This window comes from Hoplias malabaricus, chromosome 9 (assembly GCF_029633855.1).
Source record: "Hoplias malabaricus isolate fHopMal1 chromosome 9, fHopMal1.hap1, whole genome shotgun sequence".
Classification (NCBI taxonomy): Eukaryota; Metazoa; Chordata; class Actinopteri; order Characiformes; family Erythrinidae; genus Hoplias; species Hoplias malabaricus.
Genome location: NC_089808.1, coordinates 14,278,967 through 14,306,129, shown reverse-complemented (window position 1 = coordinate 14,306,129; position 27,163 = coordinate 14,278,967). Strand labels below are relative to the sequence as shown.

At 39.2% G+C, this 27,163-nt stretch overlaps 2 protein-coding genes across 2 annotated transcripts; one reads left to right on the top strand and one right to left on the bottom strand.

Annotated features, from left to right (window-relative positions):
* Positions 1–8,795: 8,795 nt before the first annotated feature.
* znf16l (zinc finger protein 16 like) lies at positions 8,796–13,590 on the bottom strand. The gene is made up of 3 exons (XM_066682174.1): positions 12,800–13,590; positions 11,900–12,094; positions 8,796–10,495 (listed from the first exon to the last, which is right to left on the bottom strand). The coding sequence occupies exons 1-3, from the start codon at positions 13,458–13,460 to the stop codon at positions 9,804–9,806; spliced, it is 1,548 nt and encodes a 515-aa protein (XP_066538271.1). The 5' UTR covers positions 13,461–13,590; the 3' UTR covers positions 8,796–9,803.
* Positions 13,591–18,308: 4,718 nt separating this feature from the next.
* LOC136706632 (uncharacterized) lies at positions 18,309–23,890 on the top strand. The gene is made up of 5 exons (XM_066680229.1): positions 18,309–18,395; positions 21,502–21,852; positions 23,260–23,391; positions 23,501–23,532; positions 23,747–23,890. The coding sequence occupies exons 1-5, from the start codon at positions 18,320–18,322 to the stop codon at positions 23,888–23,890; spliced, it is 735 nt and encodes a 244-aa protein (XP_066536326.1). The 5' UTR covers positions 18,309–18,319.
* The last annotated feature ends 3,273 nt before the right edge of the window (positions 23,891–27,163 follow it).

Here is a 27,163-nt window from a genome sequence, read left to right as displayed (position 1 = left end):
AGGACCAAAATAAATAAACCTAAAACTATAAAATTCTTATCAACCCAATGATTATATTTGTCCATATTTTATGACTCCATTGATTTCAGGGGAATTCCAATCAGTGCTCTCCTCCAATTCAAAGTTTCAGCTTCTTTGTTTTTGTTTCTATTTCCATTTCTCAGTTAACAGCTTTTTGACAGATCTACATCCTTTCAGACCCACCATGTTGAGCTGTCTTTTCACAGTGGACAGAATAAATTGTGGGTTCCTCCAGATCTATAAGACAGATTGGAGCTTGTTTTCTACCAGTCTTTGGCAGAAAACTACTACAAGCTTCTGCCCGTCTTTAATGAAATTTGCATGGTTGTTAGGAGGCTAATTTTCTCTGCATCTTTTAATGAATTTTAATGTCCAGTTCTGGAAGGTCCACACAATTACCCCATGATTTCCCCCCTTTCTTACACAAGTGCAAAATTTTATCTTCAATCTTCCACCAAAATACATAAAAAAAACCCAACTAATAAATAAAGCCTGGCTTTGATCATTGAGCAAACAGTAAAAATCTCCATTCATCAAAACGACATATTTAGAAGTTATTTCCAAAAGCATCCCCTAATGCTTTTAAAGTGAATTAATGTAACTACACTTTCCCCTTTAGTCTGTATACACAGATGTCAGAATATGCAAATAACCCTCATTTCTCTCTCTAAACCCATCCACTGCTCACCTGCAGCTTTAAAGCCCCACCCCACAGTTTGATAGAATCTTTCCTTAGGTTTATCATGTAGGAAACCCTGGCTGTCTGAATTTGCCCATTTGAGACTGTGTTTGGATAACTGCAGTTTCAAAGCAGAAATACTCAGCCATGGAGCTGACTGCTTATTTCACTCATGATACATCTTCTAGCATAAAGAACAAACGGCTACACTGAGAAGGTAAACAACTGGGTTTTCACTGGTGAATATCTTTAAGTGTGTGATTGCTGAATGAGAATATGGGAAAATATGAATGAACCATTCAAATATGTCCTTTAAAATGATCCCAAATTACTTTACTTTTCTGTGCAAATATCCCTACCTTAAATAATTTTGCTATGTTTAGTTTTGGTACAACTCTCTCACATTACTTTGTCATGCATTTTATATTATTACAAGTGAATAAGTATATATTTTCCCTACACTGTTGTCCATTGATTGCACCGTGGCTGAAGTCTACTTCTCCACACATTTTCCATCATGGCATTTAAATCTGATGATTGCGCCAGTCATGTCATCACCTCAATTTCCTCCTGTTCCTCTTTCTTATTGAAAAGTGGGCATGGATCCTTTCAGACACATCAAGCACAGCTGTGAACAGGACCTGCAGTCATATGCAAATGCAAAGGTTTGACTGCCCCTGAAGAAATTACATGTTTTCTGGATTGTTGATGTGAAAAACGAACACATTTGCTACAGAGAAGACATTACTGCATGTTTACTGCCTATTTCCCACTTGTTTTCTGAATTAAACATAGGGGCAAAAACTATTTGTCCCAAAGTTCTGACACATTATATTATTAGGAATTGTCACAAATATCTGATCATCATATTAAAAAAAAACAGTAGCTCTTTAAGAATTCCTCGATATATACAACAACCAGAGCAGTTATGCTATTTCTCATAATATCAGTTGCCTTTTTTGTAACATGAACAGAACATGACAAGATGTTTTGCAGTGATGCAAATCAGACAAATACAGCCTTCTTAAAATGCAAATTAAACATTGCCATGTAATGAAATTATTGACTGCTCCCAGAGTCAATATAATTATTTTACAATGATTCTCAGCCAGTCAGATTTCACAACTGGACCATGTGCTGTTACTGGAGAGTGTGGGTAGGCAGAGCTTAATGGATCAGACCAAACGCAGACAGAGGTGGAAAGATTCACCCTGCGTAATATGTCACATGACATTTAAAAGTACAGCCGTGTGAATCTACAACTTTCCTTCAAAAATGACAACTGTAACCTGAAGTTTTTGACATCATTGTAGAAATATAATGACTTTATTCTTGAAATCTTCTATAAATCACTTTACCTGACATTCCTGCAAACTGTGCACTAAAATTAGCAAAAGAAACTGTCCTAAGTTAGTTTCAGGTAAAATCAAAAATCAAGTACATTGGTCAAATTTTACTCTGTATCCAGATCTGACTGTGTATGTCCAGATCTGATTTTACATGTCTAGATTGGACTGTATGTGTTGTTTGAACAGCAGTATAGAACTGTGTGGGTTTGCCCTTCCTTGATCAAATTTGATTCATAGGTTATAGGCTGTTGTTAACTGTGCTGAAAAATGCCAATCCTCTCCACTGAGTGTCCATCTGCTCAGTGATATCTGCTCACTGCAGGTGAATGAGTCTTTTAATTAACAGGGCTGCTGTTAGCTGAGTAATCCTCTGCTAACATACCGCAGTTACATCTGACACAACCCCCACATTCTGCTCAGTGGTAAAACACATCCAGTGAGAGAGCATTTGTTTTACAATGTACACAGAATTTGGGCTCTATTTTAGAAGCTTCTTAAATCTACAATTCTGTTCTTCAGTTTGCATAGACTATGTACATTGATTAAATCAGAAAGGGGATGCTGAAACATTTGGATATACAAAGCAATTATTTTAATGTGAACAAAGCTTCATAGAAAAGCATTGCATATAGATTGGTACATTCTGCAAAAACTGAACATGAGCATAAGGTCACCATGTCCAATGTCAGGTGATCTAACATCCCCACCCCCACCCTCCCATAAGCTGGTTCCCACAATTGAAATCAAGTTTGAGTAAGAGATAAGTTCTGGGCTAGTGTAAAAATTATGGTTAAGGTTAGGTTTAGGGTTCAGGTTTAAGGTTAGGTTTTGTTTTAGGGTTCAGGTAAATCATGTCTGAACACATGTCCCAGAGAAAGGGGGTCTACGGTGGGTCTGGGTCACTGTTTGAGTCTGTACTCAGTATTAGGTCCAATTTCCTACTGTTCAAACCTGAACCTGCAACTCATGTACCTATAAATATAAAATATTCACCACAGTGTCCAGACAATACTCTCCTTAATAAACAAGCTCTACTGCCACCTAGAGAGAGAGAGAGAGAGAGAGAGAGAGAGAGAGATGGGGATAGAGAAAGACTATTAACTGCAGTAATTTTATTATATTAATAAAGTATATGCACAAATGAACATGGCCCTTACAACCCTAACCCACATATTCCTATAATCCATACTGTCACTTATTCATGAAATGAATAAATTTCTCTCCCTCTCTCAAACACACACCCACACAAAACCACAAGTCCCCCATTTTTCACACAGCACAGGGCTTCAATGACACACCACATTGTTTCGAACATCATCAAATCATACACTGAACTGAAATATGCAAATCCAATTTAACAAATTCACTGATGAAACTGATGGTCAGTTCTCTCTCTGTAATTCTGTTTCTCCTCTTTAGCCATATGTTCAGTTAAGCTTGACCACACATAAATAAATACATACATACATACATACATACCATCACTGCCCAATTAAAAATGTCTCCCAAAACAGTAACTTTATGGGAGAAGAAGGGGAGAAAAAAAAAAAAAACTTAACTTCAGCAGAATTCAGTGTAAAGAGAATTAATTCCTAGTCATTTGGATCATTTCTATTGGTCAGTTCATCATGAAATTTTCACACTTTCAAAACTGTTTTGGACTTAACGTTTAAATTTATTACTTATTTGTACACAATGCATGAATACAGACAAAAATACATTAATTCAATCTGTCACTGTCAAACAAACAGGCTAGACCAATCACGAATTTCAAGAGGTGCTGTAAAAAAAAACAAACCTGTAACTCAGCCCCAATGTGAATAAACCAAATTTTAATGACATACAGAGTTTTAAACATAGTCTGTGCAAATCACCAAATAAGGAGCTCAGACGTAAGCAGCTCACGAAGAGATGTTATACCATCTCAGGTTATCAGCAGAAGACAGATCTCAGTTCAACCCCCTGAACACAATGTGTAGTGTATCACAGTAGTTTGTGGCTTAGCTCTGTTTATTATTTGCCACTGCAGATCTCTTGTTCTCTTGAACCTAGCTGTGCTCTGAGCATTCCTTGCCAGTGATGCTCTCTTGCCTCTGCCAAGGACCATGGACACCTCACCTCTCTCTCACACACTGCTCAGAGAGCCTTACCTCCGGCCTCTGCAAATGGACCCAAGCTTGGGTAGGAGACAGTCAGGAGGGTGCCCGTGTTTTCCTGCCAGCCTTCGTTAGCAGCAGTCACTAACTGTGAGGAAACAATGAAGCAGCATCTCCTGCTGGCCCTGTGAGGAGCTCCTGTACCTGCTGGGACAAAGCCTGCTGTACATCACCTAAGAAGTGTCCAAGCAGACCTTGCATGTTCATGCCTGTTTGCTGGGCTGGGGGCGGGGGATTTTTCCACCCTGTGCTAACTGACACTCATAGGTGACCTAGTTTTGAAATTCCAGCCTTCAGGAAGCTCCTCATCTTGGCACAGCATATAACACGGAGCGGTACCAGTGGGTTGTGGCAAATGTGCTCATCCAATACCCATGGTGTGATTCTATGCACTGATTCTGCTCTCCAGGTCGAAAAGGCCTTGCCCTCCGTCATGTAGACAAATAAAGGACTATTGCCTTTAGCCAACGCTGTCACTCCTAGCCTAAAGCCCAGCAGCCTCCTCTGGATCTCCGCCAGCAGGGACGCGGGTGTGTTCAGCAAAGCTACCTCTGCCACAGCGTGGATGCTACTAGGCTGTTAATTATCATTACCTCTCCTCTGTAAGACACCTACGACTGTCACCACTTCCATTGCGCCTGTCTCTCGGTGAGGAGTGTCAGTGCAAGGGCATCCACCCGGTCCTTTCCAACTGCCCCTGCTAAGCCAAGGTGAACCCCCAGCACTTGGAGACCAGTCTCCCCCACTGAAAGCCCTTGTGCTTATCTAACGTCCACAGGACATTATTGTTTATAGGTTTTCTACTTTGCATTTGTGACTATGAACTTAATGTTTTTGTTTTTTAGTATTACACTACCAGTCGTTTGTTTCCTTATCCCAACTTTGAAATGAGCATATATTTCTTCAAAAAAAAAATAAAAAAGAAAGAAAATAATATGTCTCAATTTCAACATCTAAAATAGTGCTTGTATTTAAATTAACTTTAGGATTTAAATGATTTGTGAACCACTTTTTTTTTTTTTTTATTTTACAGTAACCCAACATTTTACTAGAAATAGAGAGAGAGAAAAAATAGCATGTAAGAAAGGGAAAGAACAAAAAAAAAAAAAAAGCTATGGATATTAAAGTGGTTCTGGAAAACTATTTGTATTATATCTCCGAAAGTGCATAGACACCTCTTATGATGAGTGGAAATGGCTAATTTCCTTAAAAATCTTTCATTGTGGACACAGACAGTCAAGTGTGTATACACAGCTGGCTTAATCTGAATAGAAAATCATTAATAGCAATATTTGGTGGTGGGATGGTTTGGAGCGGCTTCAAATTAAAGCTTCAAACTGAAATTAATAGCTTCTGTAAAAATGTTTCACAAACCCTTTTAGGGCTAGAACTCAGCAGCTTGCTAATGTATTCTGCTCAAATCAGGTCTAATTATAAGTTTCACATTGACATATTTCAATTTGAGTGCTGTGAATTGGCTGTAATGGCTGCTCTGCCACAGATGTCGCAAACAGAGATCACACAGTAAAAAGCTGGAGTGTTCATGCTCTGACACAGTCCTGCCGCCTCAGTCACTAAAAGCAGCAGGAGGACATGTTGTTTCTCGCATACAGCCTTTATACTGTCTCTCGGCTGAAACTACTTTAGCCTGGCGTGTGTATTGCCTACGGACTGGTTGCTATGGCAACAAGGACATAAACATATCATCAAAACACCTTGAACAGGACTGGGAATAATTGTTGAACGTCTAAATCCCGTCAGCGTTCCCAAAGTGAGCAGGACTTACTCATCAAATTCCTTCACTTCTGAGTCAGCGTGGAGGGGCAGAGTTGGCAAAACAGGAAACATGGCTGCCACACAGCTCCAGGGTCTGGGTGTGCTGTTCATATGGTGTTCTCCCTGTGTCTTTCTGGGTTTCCTTTGTGTGCTCTAGTTTCCTCCCACAGTCCAAAAACACATGTTGTTAGGTGTGAGAAAATGTCCACCAGTGTGAGCGTGTGAGGGACTGGGTGAGTGTGTGAAATTGCACACAGGTGTGTGACTGGGTGTGTGTGTGTGTGAGTCATTGGGTGGGTGTGTGTGAAATTGCTCACAGGTGTGAGTGATTGCGTATGTGTGTGTGTGACAGGGTGAGTATGTGAAACTGCTCACAGGTGTGAGTGTATCTCAGTGACTGGAAATTAGCTCTTACAAGGGCACCTTTTGTTCTGTCCAAGAGGAAGAAACCAGTATCAGTGTCTCTCCTCTAACTTTGTCCACACTGCCTAGCAAATCCACACCATATTGACTGGCCCTATGCCCAAAATAGCTCCCTATTCACTATTCCCTATAAATTGTGCTATTATAGGGAACTGACTTCAGGAGGGTAGTGAATCATTTCGAACACTACCCTAGTTTGCTGTTCTAGTTGAGCTATATTATGTTCAAAGACCGCTAACACCGTGCTTTCTGCTGTAGCATGTGAACTGTGTTGTTGACAAAAAAACTGACCATTTGTTCTGACAAATTGTGCTAATGTGTGTCTTAACGGTTCTGCACATGCTCAGCCATACAACTTGTATTATTTTCATGTGTTTTTCATGATAAATCTTTTCATTTGGTGCATTACACAATCTTAGCTTGTTGGTATTTTCTTGAATTTTCCAAAACAGTACATAGTAAATCAAATTATAAAACGTATGATCATAATTACATTACATTCACATTCATACTGGGATATAGACCGTGCTTATTCTGTTGACAGCATTTTCTAATAAGCTACTTTTAGCCTATCAAAATAGCCTACTTGTAAATATATATATAAAATAGTACACCATACCATTAACAAACCAAAATCAGAGAGAGGGGGTAGAGTGGGAGAGAGCTAAAGACAATAAGGGACAGAAGAGAGTGAGAAAGAGAGAGAATGAAGCAGTTACAGATGATGAATGAATGAATGACTTAGAATGGCAGCTTGTTTACTTTAGACAGACACATTTACTTATTATACACATGTACATTAAATGCCCTAATACACACAGATGTTTCAACAGCATTGGCTCATGAGCATTCAGCAGCTCCTGAGTCAATGGTGTTCCACATAGGCAAAGTTTAGCGTCAAGCAATGTGTGTATTGTCCTTCTGCCCACCAGTGTTTAAATAGCTTAGTGTTCAACTTGTAGCTGTTGTGTGAGGTAATTTGCACACTGCATGCAGTATATGAACACAGGCCTACCTGCCTCTTTATCCCTACTTCTTGACCCTCCCACATTCATGAGCCCTGCAGTCAGTATGTTTACTCATTTACACTTGTCCTTCGCACACCTCCACACACACACATTGCTGACAGAGAGCTAGATGGCACAGAAAATTCTATAGCTACCTGCAACAGCCTGCACTACTTAAGAAAGAAAAGGACAGAAATAGAAAATGTCACACTGGACTCCTATTTCAAGGACTTCTCTAGCTGTAGCAGTGCGCTTTATTTATTTAATTGTATTTTTTTAAAGAGAGGGGCTTTAGAAAGAGGGCTGAAAGTTTTTCCCCAGTTGGTTAACATCAAAAACTAATTTACAGTTGTTGCTTTCTACAAAATGATCTACTCCAGATTTAATAGTTACAATATTTGTTTGAGTATGCACACGTGCAGTTTTTTTTCTGTTATCTGTTCATTTCAATGTTGATCATTTTGTGGTTTTTAAAACATTCTGGCTGTTAAAATTCATACATCAACCAAACTTCCTGTTTAGTTTCACACAGCTCATGTAGACTCAAATCTGCTGATGCAGAAGGTAAATCCACCCAAACTAACTTTTACTTTGGCATTAATTTGCTAATAACAGAATTCACATTCACACTGACACAAAACCGTTTAAGATCCTAGAACATGAACGTTTATTAGAGTTGGCAAAGACCAGTCGAATGTATTCATCACTGCCAGTTTGTATCTCCTTATTTAACAGTCATACAATAATATATAGAGATAAATCAAGCATCAATGTTGATAAAAGTCTAACTTGTTTAACACCACCTTAGGTGCGGTTCTCATTGTGTAAAATATTTACATAACAGTCTTTACATGTTTGCAAAAGCAATATTGAACAGTTTTGCTTTCCACACACTTTTCACATTATAGAGTATGCTTAGAGATTAAGTGTGGCCATATTTATAGGAAAAGAAAACAATTAATAGTGTAAATTACAGTTAAAAGTAGTAAACTAGTACAGTAAATATAACACTCAATCACAACAGGAGGCTCAGCATATTGCAAAAACCAACCAAATGAGCAGTTGATTATGTAATACAGGGTCCTTATTGTGCGCTCGCTTTTTTTTTTAAAACAAGGACACTTAAAGCACAGCTCCACAGCTTTCAAAGTTAGGTCCATCGCAGAACTGTTGCAGAAAAAAAGATCATGGCTGGATAGTGTGAAATAGAATAAAATAAAACCAAAAACTGTCCTAACCACCAGCAGAACAAATAGAAAAAGAAAAAAAAACAAACAAAAAAAAACAAGTGTGAAGTCAACCCACAAATGAACATGCCTAGTCAAGTCTGTGTTTTGAATATGCATTTCATATGTGAAGGGAGTACTTAAATGTATTGTAAGCCTTTTTTTTTTTTGTTCTGTTTCTTTAATAAGCAAGCTTTAACCAAATCGCACAACCTTGGTGTACTGCTCTTCTGGAAACCCTCAGCTTGACACCAAAGGAATACTTTGTGTATTTCAACCTTACCTCTGTGTGCTGTATTTGATACACTTCCCTGAACAGAAAACCCATCAACTCAAAATTCACTGAAAAGAGCAGCCACTGGGTAGTGACTGAATTCAGCAAATTAATTTAGTTTACTGTTTACCAGAATAAAAATTATAATCAAATGCAGACAGAACACAGGAATATATTTGAGCTGCTTATTGTTGCTCTGCTTGAGAAAGTAAATATATAGCCTAGCATCTGTAAATATACCCACAGAATGTGAAACCGACAAAGTGAATTATTTTGGATTATGGTCAACAATAGCATGTCCCTCTCAAATTTAATGCTGCAGTCTGAGTAGCCACTGATTAAATGATCCTTATTTTATTTTAGCAACTGTCTTTTATAATAACCAAACTGAGGAGACTCGTTTAGAGCCCTTTTCTGCAATGTCGATTTTTTTCTTTGTAATGAAAAATAAAAACTACAGCAGAGTGAGATTTATATAAAAAAAAAAAAACACTAGGACACTCCTTCTGTTTCATCTGTACTGTGAAGAACCATTTTTAGCTTATCTGCACTAACAAGAAGCTCAGAGAATTGGGCCACTTTTTTTTTTCCCTTTCAAAATGTCTTAGCATCTAAACGTTTTTCACAATCTGCAAACATTTAGTCAGTCAGGCTATTCTTCAAAAGGCTGTATAAGAATAACACATTTCTGTATTCCTGTTTGTAAATTAAAACCCAGTGTGGCTCCATTAGACTGCGTACACCTTGTCCTCCTCAGCCCAATGGTTGAAAAACATGTGTCTGTAGTTCTGTATATAGTTGAAGCCGGTGTGGCTCCGTTATCCCCTGTGTACCTTGTCCTCCTGAGCCTGGCTGTTGAAGAACTAAACCTTATAAGAGTAGGAAGGCTCCATTATCCTGTGTGAACCTTGTCATCCTGCACCCAGGCTGGAGCGTGTCCACTGGCCAGCTGTGTGGCGGGTGTACAGCGGTGACTTTTGAAGGTGCCTAAGTGACGGAAGCTCCGCCCACACTGGTAGCAAGCGTAGGGTGTGGCTCCACTGTGAATGCGCATGTGTGTGTACAGGTTTCCGAGCTCCTTAAATCGCCTTCCACACTGAGGGCAGCCGTAGGGGGACTCTCCTGTGTGTACTCGCTGGTGCCGCTTGAGTCCGGACAGCACGGAGAAGCCTTTCCCACACTGGGGGCAAGGGAAGGGGCTCTGTGCTCCGCTGTGGCTCAGTTTGTGACTCTTGAGGCGAGCGGCGTGCCGAAAACGCTCTCCGCACTCAGGACACACAAAGGGTTTCTCCCCGGTGTGGATGCGCTGGTGCTGACGCAGGTTTCCCAGGTAGTTAAAATGACGTCCACATTCAACACACTCATAGCCCCCTTTCACCTTCCTCTCACGAGGCCCTGAGCCCCCTGCAACTCGGCCTCGATTACCCTCAGCTCCTTCACCACGGGACCCTGAGGAGGTGGACTGCATGGCCTGGATGCTCTCATCCCGGTGCATCAGCTTAATGTGCTCCTCAAGGTATGAGGAATCAGGGCAGAGGGTTCCACAAAATGGGCAAATGAAAGTGTGAGATGAGAAGTGCTGACCTGAGGAGAGATGAGAGCACAGCTTGAGTTTAATACAAAACTGTAAACACCCCTGGACAATGATGTGGCCTATGTATTTTTTTTTTAGGTTCAAGTAAGTTCACAACTTGTACAACTAACATACTTCAGTAACATTGAAATTTCATCATCATCTTTGCATCATCGTCTTTGTGCATGAACTCAGTCTATTGTTTTGGCCATGTCCTCCAATATGATAAATACAATAATGCTTAATTTTTTTAAGCAATAATGTATATGCATTATACAATGTGTGTAATTACCCTCTCCAGGGGGTGTTCATGCCATGTGCCCAACAATACAAGGTAGGCGCCTGGCCCCCTGTGATCCTGACCAGGATGAAGCAAGTACATATGATGAATTAATTAATTGTGCTTAATATTAAGTACATAACCATGAGGTATTTATATATCGGGGGCCAATGGTCTGCTTTTAGAGCTCAGCACTAAAGTAAACGAATGGGAAAGATTGAGAAATACACAACTCCTCTTCCTGTGCTAGGAAGTTTTACAACACCCAGAATCACAGAATCCCACCTCCTCTTTTTGTCAGGGGGAGTTAAAAGAATCACACTGTAGTATAAGGAGGGAAAAAAAAGACCCTTCAAATCTGTTAGCCACATTAGCATTTTCACCATAGGATGTAACGGAAAACTGTTAGCATGTCAGTCTCTCTGCTCTTCTGTCTGAATATGAGGGAGTTATTCATATACAGATCATTCACAAACAATATCACTCGTTTTTTGTTTTAAAGTGTAAGAGACAAGCCACAAATTATTTTGATTTTCCCCCCTGTTTACAAGGTAAATTATCTGATCCTTCTGTCCCTACACTCTGAGAGTGGAACAGATTATTGGAGGATAAGGATTTATACTGACTGTCTGCCTAAATAATTTTTTTGGCTTAAAATGTAATAAAGTAGTCCTCCTTGTCTGAATGTGTGAGTGATCAATGAAAGATGTTTCCATACTGGTGCGATGCAGCGGCTGACTCCCAAATGTCTTCCTACATCCTCCGAAAAGCACAGTCTGCCATAAGTTAATGGTTTTTGCACACAGTGCATGGTATGTCAACAATTATTTAGTGCATGGGCAATACTGACCCAACAGCACTGTATTCTCATGTGTTTACTGGGGCTAAACGATTATTGGGGAAAATATCCAATTGTGACCTTCCTGTCTAGTATCTCGATTGTGATTTTAAGAATATATTTTCTATAAATTCAGGATAAGTTCATAAGTTCAGGACAAGTGCTGCTGAAGGACCTCTGGAGTCAGATAAAAATACCACTAGATATTTATTGAAAACCTTTTAGTGAAAAGCTAGGGCCATGATTTGTAGAGTGTATCTGGAACTGGAACTGACAGGCAACTTTCACAGCACTCACCTGGATCTAATCTGTCCATACCATCCCCCACAGGACTCCCGTCCTCTCCAGAGGAAGCATGAGCGTCCAGAGAAAAGGAGGCAGAGGGTTCGCCAGAGACCAGCCCCATCCCGCCTCTCCCGCCTTCTGAGTCATCGTCCTCTTCGTCAGCCTCTGGTGCAACCGTTATACTCTCACACTTTGCCTCATGTTCACCTGAAAGGGGGAAAAAAAAGTCACAATGATCTACCAATCGGTTTTAAGACTGTAGTTTCCAAGTTAATGAATCATCAAATGTACAGGAAAGACCTTAAGGAGTGGTAGATACCAAAACAAATATATACTTATCCCAGTAGAGCTTTATTTATCAGTGGTTATTTTAAGGCTTTATTATAATTATCTGAGATATTATGAAAAAAAAAACAGCTGTTTCTGTCCCCCATTTAAACACCCTACATAGTCCTACCACAAACAGCACATGCCCTACTACACATACAGATGTAAATAGCAACTAGTTCACTGAGATGTGTTTGAGGGAAATATTTTAGATAATATTGCCCTCAATTATCCCTGTATGACAAATTACAGATTTGTGCCTTTGAAAAAGATTTCAGGGTTTTATTTTAGCACAAATAGGAACCAGATAAAAGATTTTCGCAGATAGCGGTCTGTGGATGTAATAAGTAGATTGAGCTGTGTAAATCTGAGATGAAAGAAATATAGTTGAATAAACTGATAGAAAAACTGGACCATTGCTTTGTAAGATCAGAAGAAGCGAGCCCTAGCCTTCACTCCCCCAGCTTGTTAACATCGTGACTGAGGGAGAAGTAGCTACGTTAGTGGGCGGAACTGGCTATTCCCAAATGTTAGAAAGATAAATAGGTGAAAATCTAGTCCTAATGATTCCAAAGGCTATATTACCTTTAAAGTCTGAATTGAGCTCCACTCCGGTCATCCACTCATAATCGTAGAGCCGTTTACTGGAGGAGGGCAGTATACTGAACAGGTCATCTGCCCCGGCGTCTGTCCCGGGCTCCCCTCCGGCACCACCGGCCCCTCCGCCGCCGGTCACCCCGCTGTCCGTCCACTCCGCGGGACTGGGAGACAGCTGTTCCCCGTCCACCTCGGCCCCGCAGCTGCGCGAGTTCTTATCCTTCATCAGATAGTCGCAGATAGCGTTAATCTTCTCTTTCTTGACCACGGGGACGCCGGTTTTCCCCTTCTTCTGCTCTGACCGGCGCTCCAACTCAGGCACTACCAGCTCTCTCGCGACCGCTCCTACGTCCCTCTCCGCGACCTGAAGCCGCGCGCGGAGCAGCGCTACTTCTTCGTTCTTCTCGCGCAGCTCCATCTTCAGCACGCGGATCCTCACACCCACCAGCTTGCGGATCTCGGCGAGGGCCGCCTCGAGCAGCGCCGTCATGTTGCGGCCGAGGTGTTCGGTGATGTCGCTGACGGAGCAGACCAGCTCCTCGTCGGTGTCGAGCTCCGGGAAGCCTCCCGCCTCCTCCTCCGCTCCGTCCGACGGAGCCTCCGGGACTTGACCCGTCTCCAGAAACGCGTGGCTCCTCTTTCGGCTCATGGTTTAAACACGTTAGAACAATAGAAATCCGGACAGTTCTGGACGCTCGACGCTAAAAGACCACCACTGTAGACTTCACACACTCCACTTCCGTCCGCACAGGAAGTGGACTCGTGAAATGGCGCCCTCTCTGTTTACTCTCGTAGTCACTCCAGACTGACACGCACAGCTTTTATACCCGGCCGGTGTGGATTCAGTCTGCCCTCTTAATGCCCCCCTTCATTCTGCGGGCTATTCCACAAAGCAGGACTTCTTAGTGTAGACTGTCCAGTAGGAAATATCTTAGCGGGACCTAACTAAGGAATCCTGCTGAGTGGAATACCACCCTGGCGGACCATGCCTGTGTCCACAACACAACACATTACATTCTGTTCTGTTTGAGATCTCTCCCAAATGCAGTACTCTGTTTTGTTTTGTTTCTTAAGTTCTGTGAATCTTTCACTTACTTTCAAGTTCAAGATTCCAGATAGTCTCCACTGAGAAAGTGTTACATTGCAAAATCCAATTCTTATACTACACACTACCTTCAGTGGATAACAAACACACACACACACACACACACACACACACACATATATATATAAACAATATATTACATTTGCAATCATTGTATTTTTTAATAAATAAAAAATATAAGTGTGCTACATTCAAAGTCACTAACATTGTGAGTTCTAACCTTAAATGGTCTAAAACAAACTCACATTTATATTCATAGAACAAATAAATGCACATTTAACAGAAGTTACAATGAATGCAGTAATAGATTTCTAAGAGCCATATTACATATTTTATATTGTAAAATATGGGTTCTGTGTTCCAGATTATCAGTATGAATTGCATTAATAAAGGTAAGCAGTAATACAATTTTCATAGGTTCCTTTAAACTGAATCATATATAAATTCTATGTTACTGTGTATGGAACTCATTATTCTTTATGTAATGTCCATGCAGCCATGCTTTGTGAGTGTGGGAGACAGAGTGGGGGTGGAGGCATTCAAACCCACTCACAATCATTGTCCGGATGCAGAAATTGGAGGTGTTGGAGGCAGGGCCTTTGTATGTGAGGCGTGAACACTCCTTATGGCTTGGGGGTAGAAAATGTTCAGTAACCTGTGGTCTTTGATTTCACACTCCTGTAATGTCTGCCAGATGGAAGAAGTGTGAAGAGGTTGTGTTGGGGGTGGGTTTTGTCCCTGAGGATCTTGTGGGCCCTTCAGAAGACCCTGGCATGGTAGATTAGTGGTCAGAGGACCATTCGTGAGATGGTTGCCCATTATAAATAATTCAAAGGTTATTCATCAGTATTTCTAAGAACATACAATTATTAAATAATGTAATTACATAAATAATGGGGATGTATATATAAATCATCATCATCATCATCATCATTTTCTTCTCCGCTTCTCCATTTCAGGGTCGCGGTTATATATAAATTATAAAGTGAATATAATAATTAAAGCTCCACACCCACACACACACACACATATACATATACACCAGTGGCGGATGCTGGTCTTTCAAAGAGGGGAAGCTCAATTTCGGCCTACATCATAAAATGTGTCGGTTTATTTATACGTAAATTCTACCCTCCGTTCCTTTTCAAGAAAATGATCTGTGACCCTGTCGTACCAACAAGGCGTCTTTTCCAGGGACTTGACTAGTGTCCTCTCAATGGCCAGCAGAGCTAGGCTGCTTAAACGGCCTTGGCCCATGTGAAGTGTGTCCGCCTGTGGGTGCTTTGTGACGGTGGAGGGGCTCAGCAGCACCCACTGGACAGAAACTGAGATAGAAGTCAGAAAGAGTGATAGAAGTCAGTCTCCAAACACAAGCAGCTACAAAAAACCCACCAGAAATAGAAGCTCGATTTGTCGCTAGTTGTTTTTAACAAAGAAAATGCTGCTAAGAGGTTTAAGAAAATTTCCGTTTCAACTCAGAACAGAATGAAAATGTAATTCTCCCACGGATCTTTACACCAAAGGATCGCTGATTCACTCATTTCGCTGTCAATCAAAAAGGGATTCAGCCTCAGACAGATCATCCAATCATGCAGAAGCCCACTGCCCCATAGACCCCCAGAGACGCTGAGCGTCCGATGGGCGGGACAAAGCCCAGCATTTATCCAATGACTCGTCTCGTTTCGCTGCACTTCGCTGCTTCGCTATAGAACTAGGTAAAGAATAAGCTCAGACCTGAGAATGTGGATTTAATTTTTTAGTGATATCACATGTTAAGTTAAACCACATTATCATTTATGTATAAAAAGACATTTTGTTGGTTGTAATTTATTAAATCTGGTGGTTAAATGGTTAAACTTATTATCAAATAAGTGATAAAGCTGACTGGCTTAATGTCGACTGATGGAGGAGACCAGTATCTGGCAAGATCTGTGGTTTAACTGTAGATGGATGTGACAAACAACAGGTCACAGTTGCCCTTTTTGTCTATGTGCTATAACTGGTCATTAATTACTTTTAATGAATTAACAGCTTTCATTCATTCATTCATTATCTGTAACCGCTTATCCAGTTCAGGGTCGCGGTGGGTTCAGAGCCTACCTGGAATCATTGGGCGCAAGGCGGGAATACACCCTGGAGGGGGCGCCAGTCCTTCACAGGGCAACACAGACATACACACACATTCACTCACACACTCACACCTACGAACAATTTTGAGCCACCAATCCACTTACCAACGTGTTTTTTTTTGGACTGTGGGAGGAAACTGAAGCACCCGGAGGAAACCCACACGGACACAGGGAGAACACACCAACTCCTCACAGACAGTCACCCGGAGCGGGAATCGAACCCACAGCCTCCAGGCCCCTGGAGCTGTGTGACTGCGACACTACCTGCTGTGCCACTGTGCCGCCCGAATTAACAACAATGAATTAAATTAATTAATTACCATTAATAAACCAATTTTAAATGATTTATAAATCTTTCTAAGTGTAGTCTATATATAGTATATATATATATAGACACACATTAGGCTGTCACCATTAGATTAAAAGAATGCCTAGTCTATGGAGACATAATTCTAGGGGCAGTGACATGATTTGGTCAAAATATCACAAGGACCATACAACACAGTGCTATTTTCACTCTGTCTAAAGACTGGTTTCAGTGCCTGTTACTTAGAGAAAGGAGATTGAAGATGTGGGACAATATTAGAGGCAGCATAAAATCAGAACAACACATTTTGTCTTATGGTTTCAGACTAGGCTGAAAATAGGCTGTTAATAAAATAGAAATAAAATAAATTAGGCTGTTATTTTCAGTTTCAGAGTTTGCAGGTGTACTAGAACCCCAAATTACTGCATATGAATGGAAAAAGTGATTTTATCTTCATTCATTTTATTGCATAAAATATCCTTTTTAAAGCATTAATGATTAACGTTTGAAAGGGGAAAATCCAGTTCCAAATCCTTGTTTTGTTCTGAATTTTTATTTATTTATTTATTTATTTATTATGTTTCACTCATCCCACTGACACAGGGATCAAAGGCTACCCTGTCTTGTCTGATACCACAAAAGAGCTGTTGTAACCCAAAGTGCTGAAAAAAGTTAATGCTGGCTTTTATAGAAAGGGTTTAGAACTGCTTTCAACACGTTAACAACAAGAACTGTCTGATCACTTGTGATATATCCCACACTTTGACTGGTGGTTTTGTAAGGAGATAATCACCTGTCAGTAGTTTTTATCTTGTAACTGATAAGTGTACACCAGTCCTCTATTCATATTTTGGTGTTTGTTTGTTTGTTTTTGTTTGTTCATTGAAGAAACAAAGGGCCCTGGGAATGTTGAGTAGACACCATGACAAAACCTCGTACATATATAATATACTCATGAAAAAATACACTGCATGTCTGAGTGTCATGATGTGTGGGTTGGAATAATCTTTTATCAGTTTGTTTTACAAATGCATTTTGTCATATGCATAAAGAATATAAATAATATCACTGTTATTTACATTCTTTGTTTACATTCTTTATTTACATTCTGGCTGTTATTTTTAGTTATATCTGATTAAAAATCTTGTTTGGTCCATTTTGACCCATGATCAGACCTTTTTATCACTGAACTGAATGATAGTCTTGTACTAAGCCAGTTAAATTTTCGTAACAAGGCCTGCCTTTTTACCTGCAGTTTACCTGCATTTATACCCAGCTCTAGCTATTGTAGGCTGCACCAAAATCTGAAATATGGGGTTCTTTTCTGCTCTGGGGGTGGACACTCTTTTTATCTGTATGATCTTTAACATTTCATCAGTGCAGCACAAGGAACTGAACAACTAGCATCATCACCATGTGGCTGCACACCTTCCTCATCTCCTCTGGAGTTTTTAACTGTAAGTGTAATTTGTTTTTTCACACAATGTATATATATATATATACTTTGTATACACTTTGTATATGTATACACACACACACACACACACACACACACACACACACAACTAATAGTTTTTTTACAAAATGAACAGTTCCCATATTGGAGAATTGTAAGATCCATAGCAATCTTGCTTTTTTTCACTGTTTGAAAACAATTCCTATAGTTGGTATGCTTACATGTTTTGCATTTCTTAGGTGTAACAAAATGTTTGGAGGTTCAGAGCCTCCCTCACATAATATCTGCTGAACTTGGAGCTCCAGTGACACTTCAGTGTTCTTTCACTGAAAAAGTGTCTCTACTCTTTTGGTACAAAGAACCAATTGGGATGAAACCTCAACTTCTAGCAATAACTTCCAAATACGGATCTGTGGGTTTATTTGGTGATTTCAAAGACAATCCACGCTTTACAGCAGCAAGAAGCATTGGACTACTCCACTTAAACATTTCCAGTACTGTACCATCTGACATGGCTGTATACTACTGTGCACAGTTTCACAATGCAGTTATGAATTTCGGAACGGGAACACTGCTTATTTTAACAGGTATTGATCACTCTATTTTCTTTCCTGAAATAATACCATCATAATTGTCTAATATAAACCTAATATCCCTAATATCTCTGGTAAGTAACTTGTCAGGAGCAAGCATGTACCTTTCTGTTAGCATAAAAGGATTTTATTCCAAGTACATTTGGCTCATTTTAGTAAGTTTATTCATAGTGAAATCGTCATTTCCATTGACATTCTGGTATTTTCATTTAATGAAAAAACAAAATTGAGTTTTTGCACAACAGAGATGCAATGTTCAGTTCATGTGCAGTAAAGTTGTAACTGTCCATGAAGAACACAACTATCAACTCATTATTTTCCCCAGGTAATTTTGGCCTATTGCTATTTGTCAGTGATGATGTTCTGACATAATTTAAAGGCCAGAGACTCTGCTTTTTTAAGTAGAAACATTAAAGTCTAAACTTTTTGAATGCATTTTGATAAAAAGGACAAGAATATCAATTCCCATGTGTGTAACCATTTTTAAGGCTCCATGACATCTACATATATATCATCATCATAATTCACACAACCCTACATATCTTTTAAAATAACTTATTCCAATAACAAATATATGGATTTTTTTATGGATCTCATTTTGCTTCAACAAGTGTTAGGCCATACATTGGTAACCATTTCTACTAATACTATGTCTGTAAGAAAAAATGTAGACATTATTATACACTTGTAAAGGATTGTAAACATGGCTATATATATAATATATAAGAGACTACGCTGGTGGATGGGAAATTTAAATACAAGAAACTTCCAGATGGAAGTACAAACAAAAATGTTATTTGCACTTTATGCAGGAAGGAGTTTGCTTACCACAGGATCACTTCCACCCTTCGTTACTACCTCAACACAAACCATGTTAGGGCTAGTGCACAGGTCAGTAATGTTAACAGTACAGTGATCCCTCGTTTTCCCATGTTCCAAGATCACCCGCGAAAAACGAATTTCCGCGAAGTAGAGGAAAGATATTTTTTATGCATTTAACGTGTATTTGGACTTTTAAAACCCTCCCTGTACTGTTAACAACCCACCCTTTGCATTAAACAGTCATTCTATAATGTTTTTCAGCTGGAACTACATGTGATATCCTACCACTTTCTTTAATAGAGTCATTCCTAAGCTGTGATTTAGTGTAAGTAAATTTCACTCGGATGTGGACATGAACAATACATGTACTGTACATAAGAAATACTTGTAAATGATATATTTTGTCACCTACAGGACTAGTCTAATACATGTAAATGATAAAAAAGCCCCCTTGAAAAAACCCGCGAATCCGCGAAAGATGAACCGTGAAGTAGCGAGGGATTACTGTAATGCAAAATGTTGCCAGTCAACACTCGACCACATGTCAGGGTTCAAATTCAGAAACAAAATGTCAAAGTCCACGTCAGACAAATTGACCAATTCACTTGTAGTAGACTGGTGGGAAAATAAACAAGATTTTGTATTTAAGCTTATGTTCGTTTCCAAACTTCAATCAATATTTCTCATGCTAAATATTGAAATGTGATTAAAATGTGATTAATTTCAATTAATTAATTACAAAGCTTCTAATGAATTCGATTAATTTTTTTAATCAAATCCCACTCGTAATATATATATATTGACTCGCCAATCCACCTACCAACGTGTGTTTTTGGACTGTGGGAGGAAACCGGAGCACCCGGAGGAAACCCATGCGTACACAGGGAGAACACACCACTCCTCACAGACAGTCACCAGGAGTGGGACTCCAACCCACAACCTCCAGGTCCCTGGTCCCTATTTATTAAAATTTCATAATGAATTGACCAATAAAAATGCTCAAAAAATACTAGGAGAAAACCTCATTACTATTGAAGGTTAATAAGATTTTTTCCTTCTTGTTGAGAATACATTTGGGAGATACATGTTTAATTGGACAGTGAGGATATGCACTACAAACTTTATCAAGGCTAATTTTTACAGTATTCGCGTTAGTGTTTTGTATACTTGTACTTTTTAAATTCACATCCGTTACTAAGTAAAAATGAACATAACAATAGGTGGGTGCAGACCCAGCTGAGTGTGAAACCCCATTGAATTCTGTGTTGCTCTGGAAAGAAATGAACCCCGGGCCATATTTAAGGGACCACTTCAAGCACAAGAAAGCAACATCTTTATAATGCAGTGTAAGCTGTGTTTGCCAAGAAAGAATTAGAAGCTTATATAAACCCAACATCAAACCTGCACATGTAGGGCACATGTAAAGGTACAGTTACATTAAATAATATTTGTACCACTGCTTTGGTAGATAAAATAAGATTTCCTATTATAGTAAGAGGATCAAATTAGCAGAAAATACATCAGTGTGTGTTGGTTGGTATTACAGATCTGTTTCCTCTATTGACCTTTGTGTTATGACTCAATCTACACCAATTAATTTTGTTTATCTCACATGCTTTTGTATTCTAAGTGTCTAGTAGCATAATTCACTGAACTTTTTTGCACATTTCAGGTATTGCAGGTATTATAGCTCTGTATATATAAGCACCTGACTGCTATGACAACTTAATTTCCCTCAAGGGATTCATAAAATTCATAAAATGTTTCTAGCAACCTGCTGGTAACGTTTTATTAAACAGATATATTCATTCATTCATTGCCTGCAACTGCATATCCAGTTCAGGGTTGCTGTTAAAAAAGTAACTTTTACTCTGAGTAAATTTAAAATGTACTACATTTTACTTTTACTTGAGTACATTCTTTTTACTTGTACTTCAGTAAAATTTCATCAGAGTCCTTTTACTTGAGTAGAACATTTTAGTACTCTTTCCACCTCTGAATAAAATATAGTCTATAAAACTGTATTCATATAAAGTGTTGGCTCACACTAAACAGTAGTTCCTCACTCTAAACATTTGTAAAATTTAAATGTGTAAATTGTGTAGAGTGAGGAACTACTGTTTAGTGTGAGCCGACACTTTTTATGAATACTGTTTTATAGACTATATTTTATTCAGAGATGGAAAGAGTACTAAAATGTTCTACTCAAGTAAAAGTACTGTTACTTTGATGAAATTTTACTATTACTAAGTGCACTAAACCTTTCTTTCTCATCAAGAGTCTAAACACAGTGACCACACGATTCTCCAGAAGCCCACGTCGTACCATGGTCACGAAGGAGACAGTCCTGAGATTGAGTGCACAGTCCACAGCCGTGTGTCTGCAGGAGAACACAGTGTGTACTGGCTGAGACATGGACCAGGAGAATCTCCTCCAGGAATCATTTACACTCATGGAGACACTAACAGTCAGTGTAGCAGGAGTTCTGAGACTGATTCTCCTACTCAGAGCTGTGTCTACAAACTCCCCAAGACCAACCTCAGTCTCTCTGACGCTGGAACTTACTACTGTGCTGTGGCTGTGTGTGGACAGATACTGTTTGGGAACGGAACAGATCTAAAAATAGAAGGTAGTGTTTGGCTTGTATATGAGCTGGGTTGAAGAGATCACTGCTGAATAATATACACTGAAGTGCTCTTTCTTTATACAGTTTAAAGTCAAAGAAACTTTAGCTGGTAACATTTTACTGAAAGGCAGCTTTCTGAGGGTTTAATAAGTGTTTCACAACAAATGCCACACATCAATAAAAACAAACCTAAGTGCCCTCTATATGGATTCTCACTTACATAACTGCATAATTATATGCAGGTAACATTTATGGCTGCTAAAATAGTCTTATATAAAGGGTAAATGCTATATTTATACAATATAAATCGAAAATCTGTTAAAGTAACGGACACACATTACTTTTAAAATCCACATTCACATTTATTGCATTAAAATACTTATAATACTATTTCCATTGTTGAACTATGTGTATTGTAAGTAGAAATGATACTGCTAAGTGTTTTTGTGGCTTGATATGACTTGTGTTTGCTGCTTCCTTCTGGGATGAGAAGTACAAATGCAATGTAATGAAATCTTATATAGACAGGGATTAACCTGGTCTGCCTGTAGCATTCAGAATGGAGATTCTTCATTTAAAGGGAAAGGCAGTCCAAATTTAGGCCTAATCCCTGTATTGGAACCCAGTCAAGGTTTCAAGGGTTTAATAAAGCCTTTTTTTTAGAACAAATGAAAGTTGTCACAACACTTTCTGATGTGAAATGACATCAAAATGGACAAACAGTCTTAACAAAAACTGACAGCTTGTCAGAATAAGCTTATACGCCTATCAGCCTTAACATTAAAACATCCTCCCCATTTCTACACTCATTGTGCTTTTTTATCATCTCCTCAAGTCTATACAGGGGCACTTTGGAGTTCTAAAATTAAATGTTGCACTGCAGATTTTGTTAACAGCTTTCACAGTTATTTAATTGTCAGTGCTACCATAACAGACCACCACATAACTGGTGTTTTTGGGAAGTGAGTAAGACAAAGCAGTGCTGCTGGAATTTTTATACCTACTAGACTGAGAACAGTCAACAGACCAAAAAGATTCAGCAGACAGCGTCCAGTATCTATGGGTGAAGGACTAGAGGATGACCAACACAAACTGTAAATGAGCGGATGAGCTACTATGTCTGACATTTCATCTACAAGGTAGGTACAGTAGGTGTGTCTATAGAGTGGACAGAGTGGACACAGTTTTTAAAAATTTCAGCTGCACTGCTGTGTCTGATCCACTCACACCAGTTCAACAGTACTGCACCATCACCACACAGAGCTGATCAAATGAACAGTGAGTGTAGAGACGAGGAGGTTGTCATGAAATGCTAGAAGTTTACTAGCTGCTGTTTTTCTCACTGACAGTTGTATTTCTTTAAAGCTGGATACATATCTCTAGCCTCTTGTTCAATTCTGTTTTTCACAGAGCGATGTGCAGAGAACAGAGTCCTTATCTACTCACTGACGGCAACATTAGTTCTCACCATGGTTTTGTTATTTCTACACCTTGTCATTTCTGTTAACAAAAAGAGACATATATGTTGCTCAAAGTGCAGAGGTAACTGACATATTTGATGACATATAGTTAGCTTTTTACAATTCATTCATTCCAATACATTCATAGGGAATTAAAAATAACATAACATTTTTAAAATGTCATTTTTCAGAATCATCAGAATCGCCAAGCACTGATGTTCAGGTGAGATACATATGCTTGCATTGTTTTGTTTTACTTATCACCTTTTACTCTCCCTCTTCATTTCATTTTTTAAAAATTTTGTTTAAATGATTATTTGATAAATTAAAGTAAATTCTGTCCTCACATATTAAAATCTCTTAGTTTGTGCATTATCAAGACTTTATTCAAATGCCAAAAATAAATAAATTAACACTTGATATTTGCTCACATTCAGGGTGAACATGGAGAAGACTTAGACACACTGACCTATACAGCGGTCAGTTCAGTAAAGAAGAATAACTCAAAAGACAAACAAAAGAGGAAAACAGATCAGATGCTTGTCATCTATTCTTCAGTTAGACATCCAGAGGCTAACTAACTTAGGTTTAACTGGTATCTAAGGGATAACATTACTCCTGTACATGGTTTTGTTCATTCATTCATTGTCCAGTTCGGGGAACGCAGTGGGTCTGGAGCCTACCCAGAATGGAGGGGGCACCAGTCCTTGACAAGGCGACACACACACACATTTTTGAGTCACCAATTCACCTACCATTATGTGTTTTTGAACCGTGGGAGGAAACCTACACAGACACGGGGAGAACACACAAGACTCCTCACAGACAGTCACCCGGAGCAGGACTTGAACCCACAATCTCCAGGTCCCTGGAGCTGTGTGACTGCGACACTACCTGCTGCGCCAACGTGCCACCCGTCCTTCAAGTTTATTTATTAAAATGTCATAATGAATTGACCAATAAAAATGCTCCAAAATTACTAGGAGTTACCAAAATTACTAGGTTTTTTTTTTTTATTAAATCAGTTTCTTGCAGTGTGCACTGTTCTTGGAGTTAGTAAATTTGAAATCTCTGCAAAGCTTTGATTGATATTAATCTATTAAATTGACTACTATTTCATTGTATTGTTTAGTTCATTTGGTTCAAACATAATCTTTAAACTTGCAGTATTTCAGTTTTATTTTATATTCATTTATTTTATTTTATTTTACAGTAGACAGTTAAACGTTAAAAGTCGTGGCATAGCCGTAGAAACATATATTTGTTGAATAAGACGGTTGGGGTTAGTGTTAAATCTGTAGAGCATGTTATTGACCAATATATGAACTAAGACACAGAGTTGATGTAATTCAGTCGATCACCAGTAGAGAGCAGCAGTGCACAGTAATGGAGAACTGCTACTCTGCGGTGACGCTGCAAAATGTGTCAGACGTAAACCTGGCTAATCACACTTTTTTCTTTTTTTAATATATGCTGTCTTTAAATCATTGAGCTTCCTCTAACACCTTTAACACCCCAGTGATATATTTTATAGCTTTTAATACTTTTAAGTGATTTAAAAAATACTTCTAATTTTTTTTTTTCTAATTTACCACAGAATATATGTTATAAACAATGCCAGACATCACTGGATATGCTGGACATCAAATCATTGCTGGACTTAATGATGAAGCCAATAAAGCTCTGCTAATGTTAGAATTATATATGAAATCAATCATGTATAGTAGCAAAATGTGCAGAACTTTTTAAAGTATAAGCTTACAACCAAACACATTTACTGCGGGGACTTCTTGTATCCTGTGGATTGTAAACTGGATTTGCACTATGTAGATGTTGAAAAACAAGTTGTCTAACCTGTTTATGAACAAATTTATTATTAAGATCCATAAGAATCATGGATGAGAATTTCTCAGAACTCGAGTCCTCATTTACAGGCTTTCTGCACATATTACTGTAATAATTATGAATAGCACCTCAAAAAAAGTGCCACTGGAAATACATTACAAAGCAACAAACTAATCGGGTCTTGGTTTCTTTGTTTTTTATTTTTAACTTTGACTAATTATGAGAAATGTGGTCAAGACAAAACACAACCACAGGGTCGACTTCTTATTTATGGAAAAAAACGGCTATTTATACAGAGGTGATTTTCCCCTCTCACCCATGGTCTTTATGACCACAGACACCCTCCCACGCTTTACACAAGCACAAACATGAGGCTGTGGGTAGCAGTGCACTCTGTTCCAACTGAGTGCATTGGTCAGGTTTTGTGGTCATGCTACACTTTCACACATACACTTCTCTCTCTCTCTCTCTCTCTCTCTCTCTCGCTCTCGCTCTCACACACACACACATACAGTTCCAAATTTGGTCTGACAAGTCTATGGACCAACAATGGGAATCTCCACATAATGTTACAGCAGTATATTCTAGCACTGTAGAACATATTACCATTGTCTGTAACTGCTTATCCAGTTCAGGGTCGAGGTGGGTCCAGAGCTTACATAGAACCACAGGGTGCAAGGCAGGGTGACACACACACCTATGGACATGTTTGTGTTAACACCAATCCACCTGCCAACGTGTGTTTTTGGACTGTGGGAGGAAACCGGAGCACCCGGAGGAAACCCACACAGACACTGGGAGAACACACCATACTCCTCACAGACAGTCACCTGAAGTGGGACTTGAGGATCCTGGAGCTGTGTGACTGTGTCTGGTACCACTTGAAAATGTTTGCACAGACGAGTGATACTGCTTAGTACGTGACTTAGTGGGTGATAATAAGAGACAGATATGTGAAATGAATGACATTGCTAGAGCTAATATTAGCACTCAGGGGAGGAGGTCCTATTGTAGTGGGGGGCTCTTCCAAAAAAAGAGTGCCCCTTTTAATTTGATGAATTGTGCTGCAATAACGCAGGCTGTGTGTTGAACATCTGTCTCCATCAAGGGTGCACCTTAAGCAAACTCAAGGCCTTATAGGACCCAAGTCCTTAAAAGACTCATCTGGTCAGATAATGAGTTTTTAGAGTTTTGCTTCTTAATATGCGCCATAAAATACTCGACAAATACACAACAAGTCAAAAGTAAAAATGTTTGCTGCTAGAATGTTTGTCTGTCCAAAAAATAATGGCCACCTCTTTGTGATACTGCTGTATGTTTTTTGCCATTAGAAAATCTACCTACTGCCCACCTAGAGTCAGTGTGACTTACAGCGTAGGACACAGTGCCATTTCCTTGTTTTTATTGGGAGAGGCATCTTTTGCCCACAGTTTTGGAGTTCATGGCACCTCATGTTTATAAACAGTAATAGCATGATGTGTCACTGATGTTGTGCATACTTGATTTGTAATGAATGCCATTGAACAAAGTTTGTAGATTTTATTTGTTTATTTGTTAAAATCAGAAACTGTCATTTTGAACAATACCCACGTGATTAGAAATATAACGAACATATTTAGTGTTCCTCTGATTAAACAATAAATATATACGTTCTTACTGCTACAAGCTCCTTTCTGAATAAGCTCTCACCCTCAACATTATTGAACAAATAAATTTAAAAATACATAAATAAATATCAATAAGCAAAGTAGGGCGGCACGGTGGCGCAGCAGGTAGTGTCGCAGTCACACAGCACCAGGGGCCTGGAGGTTGTGGGTTTGATTCCTGCTCTGGGTGACTGTCTGTGAGGAGTTGGTGTGTTCTCCCCGTGTCTGCGTGGGTTTCCTCCGGGTGCTCCAGTTTCCTCCCACAGTCCAAAAACACACGTTGGTAGGTGGATTGGCGATTCAAAAGTGTCCATAGGTGTGTGTGTGTCTGTGTTGCCCTGTGAAGGACTGGCGTTCCCTCCA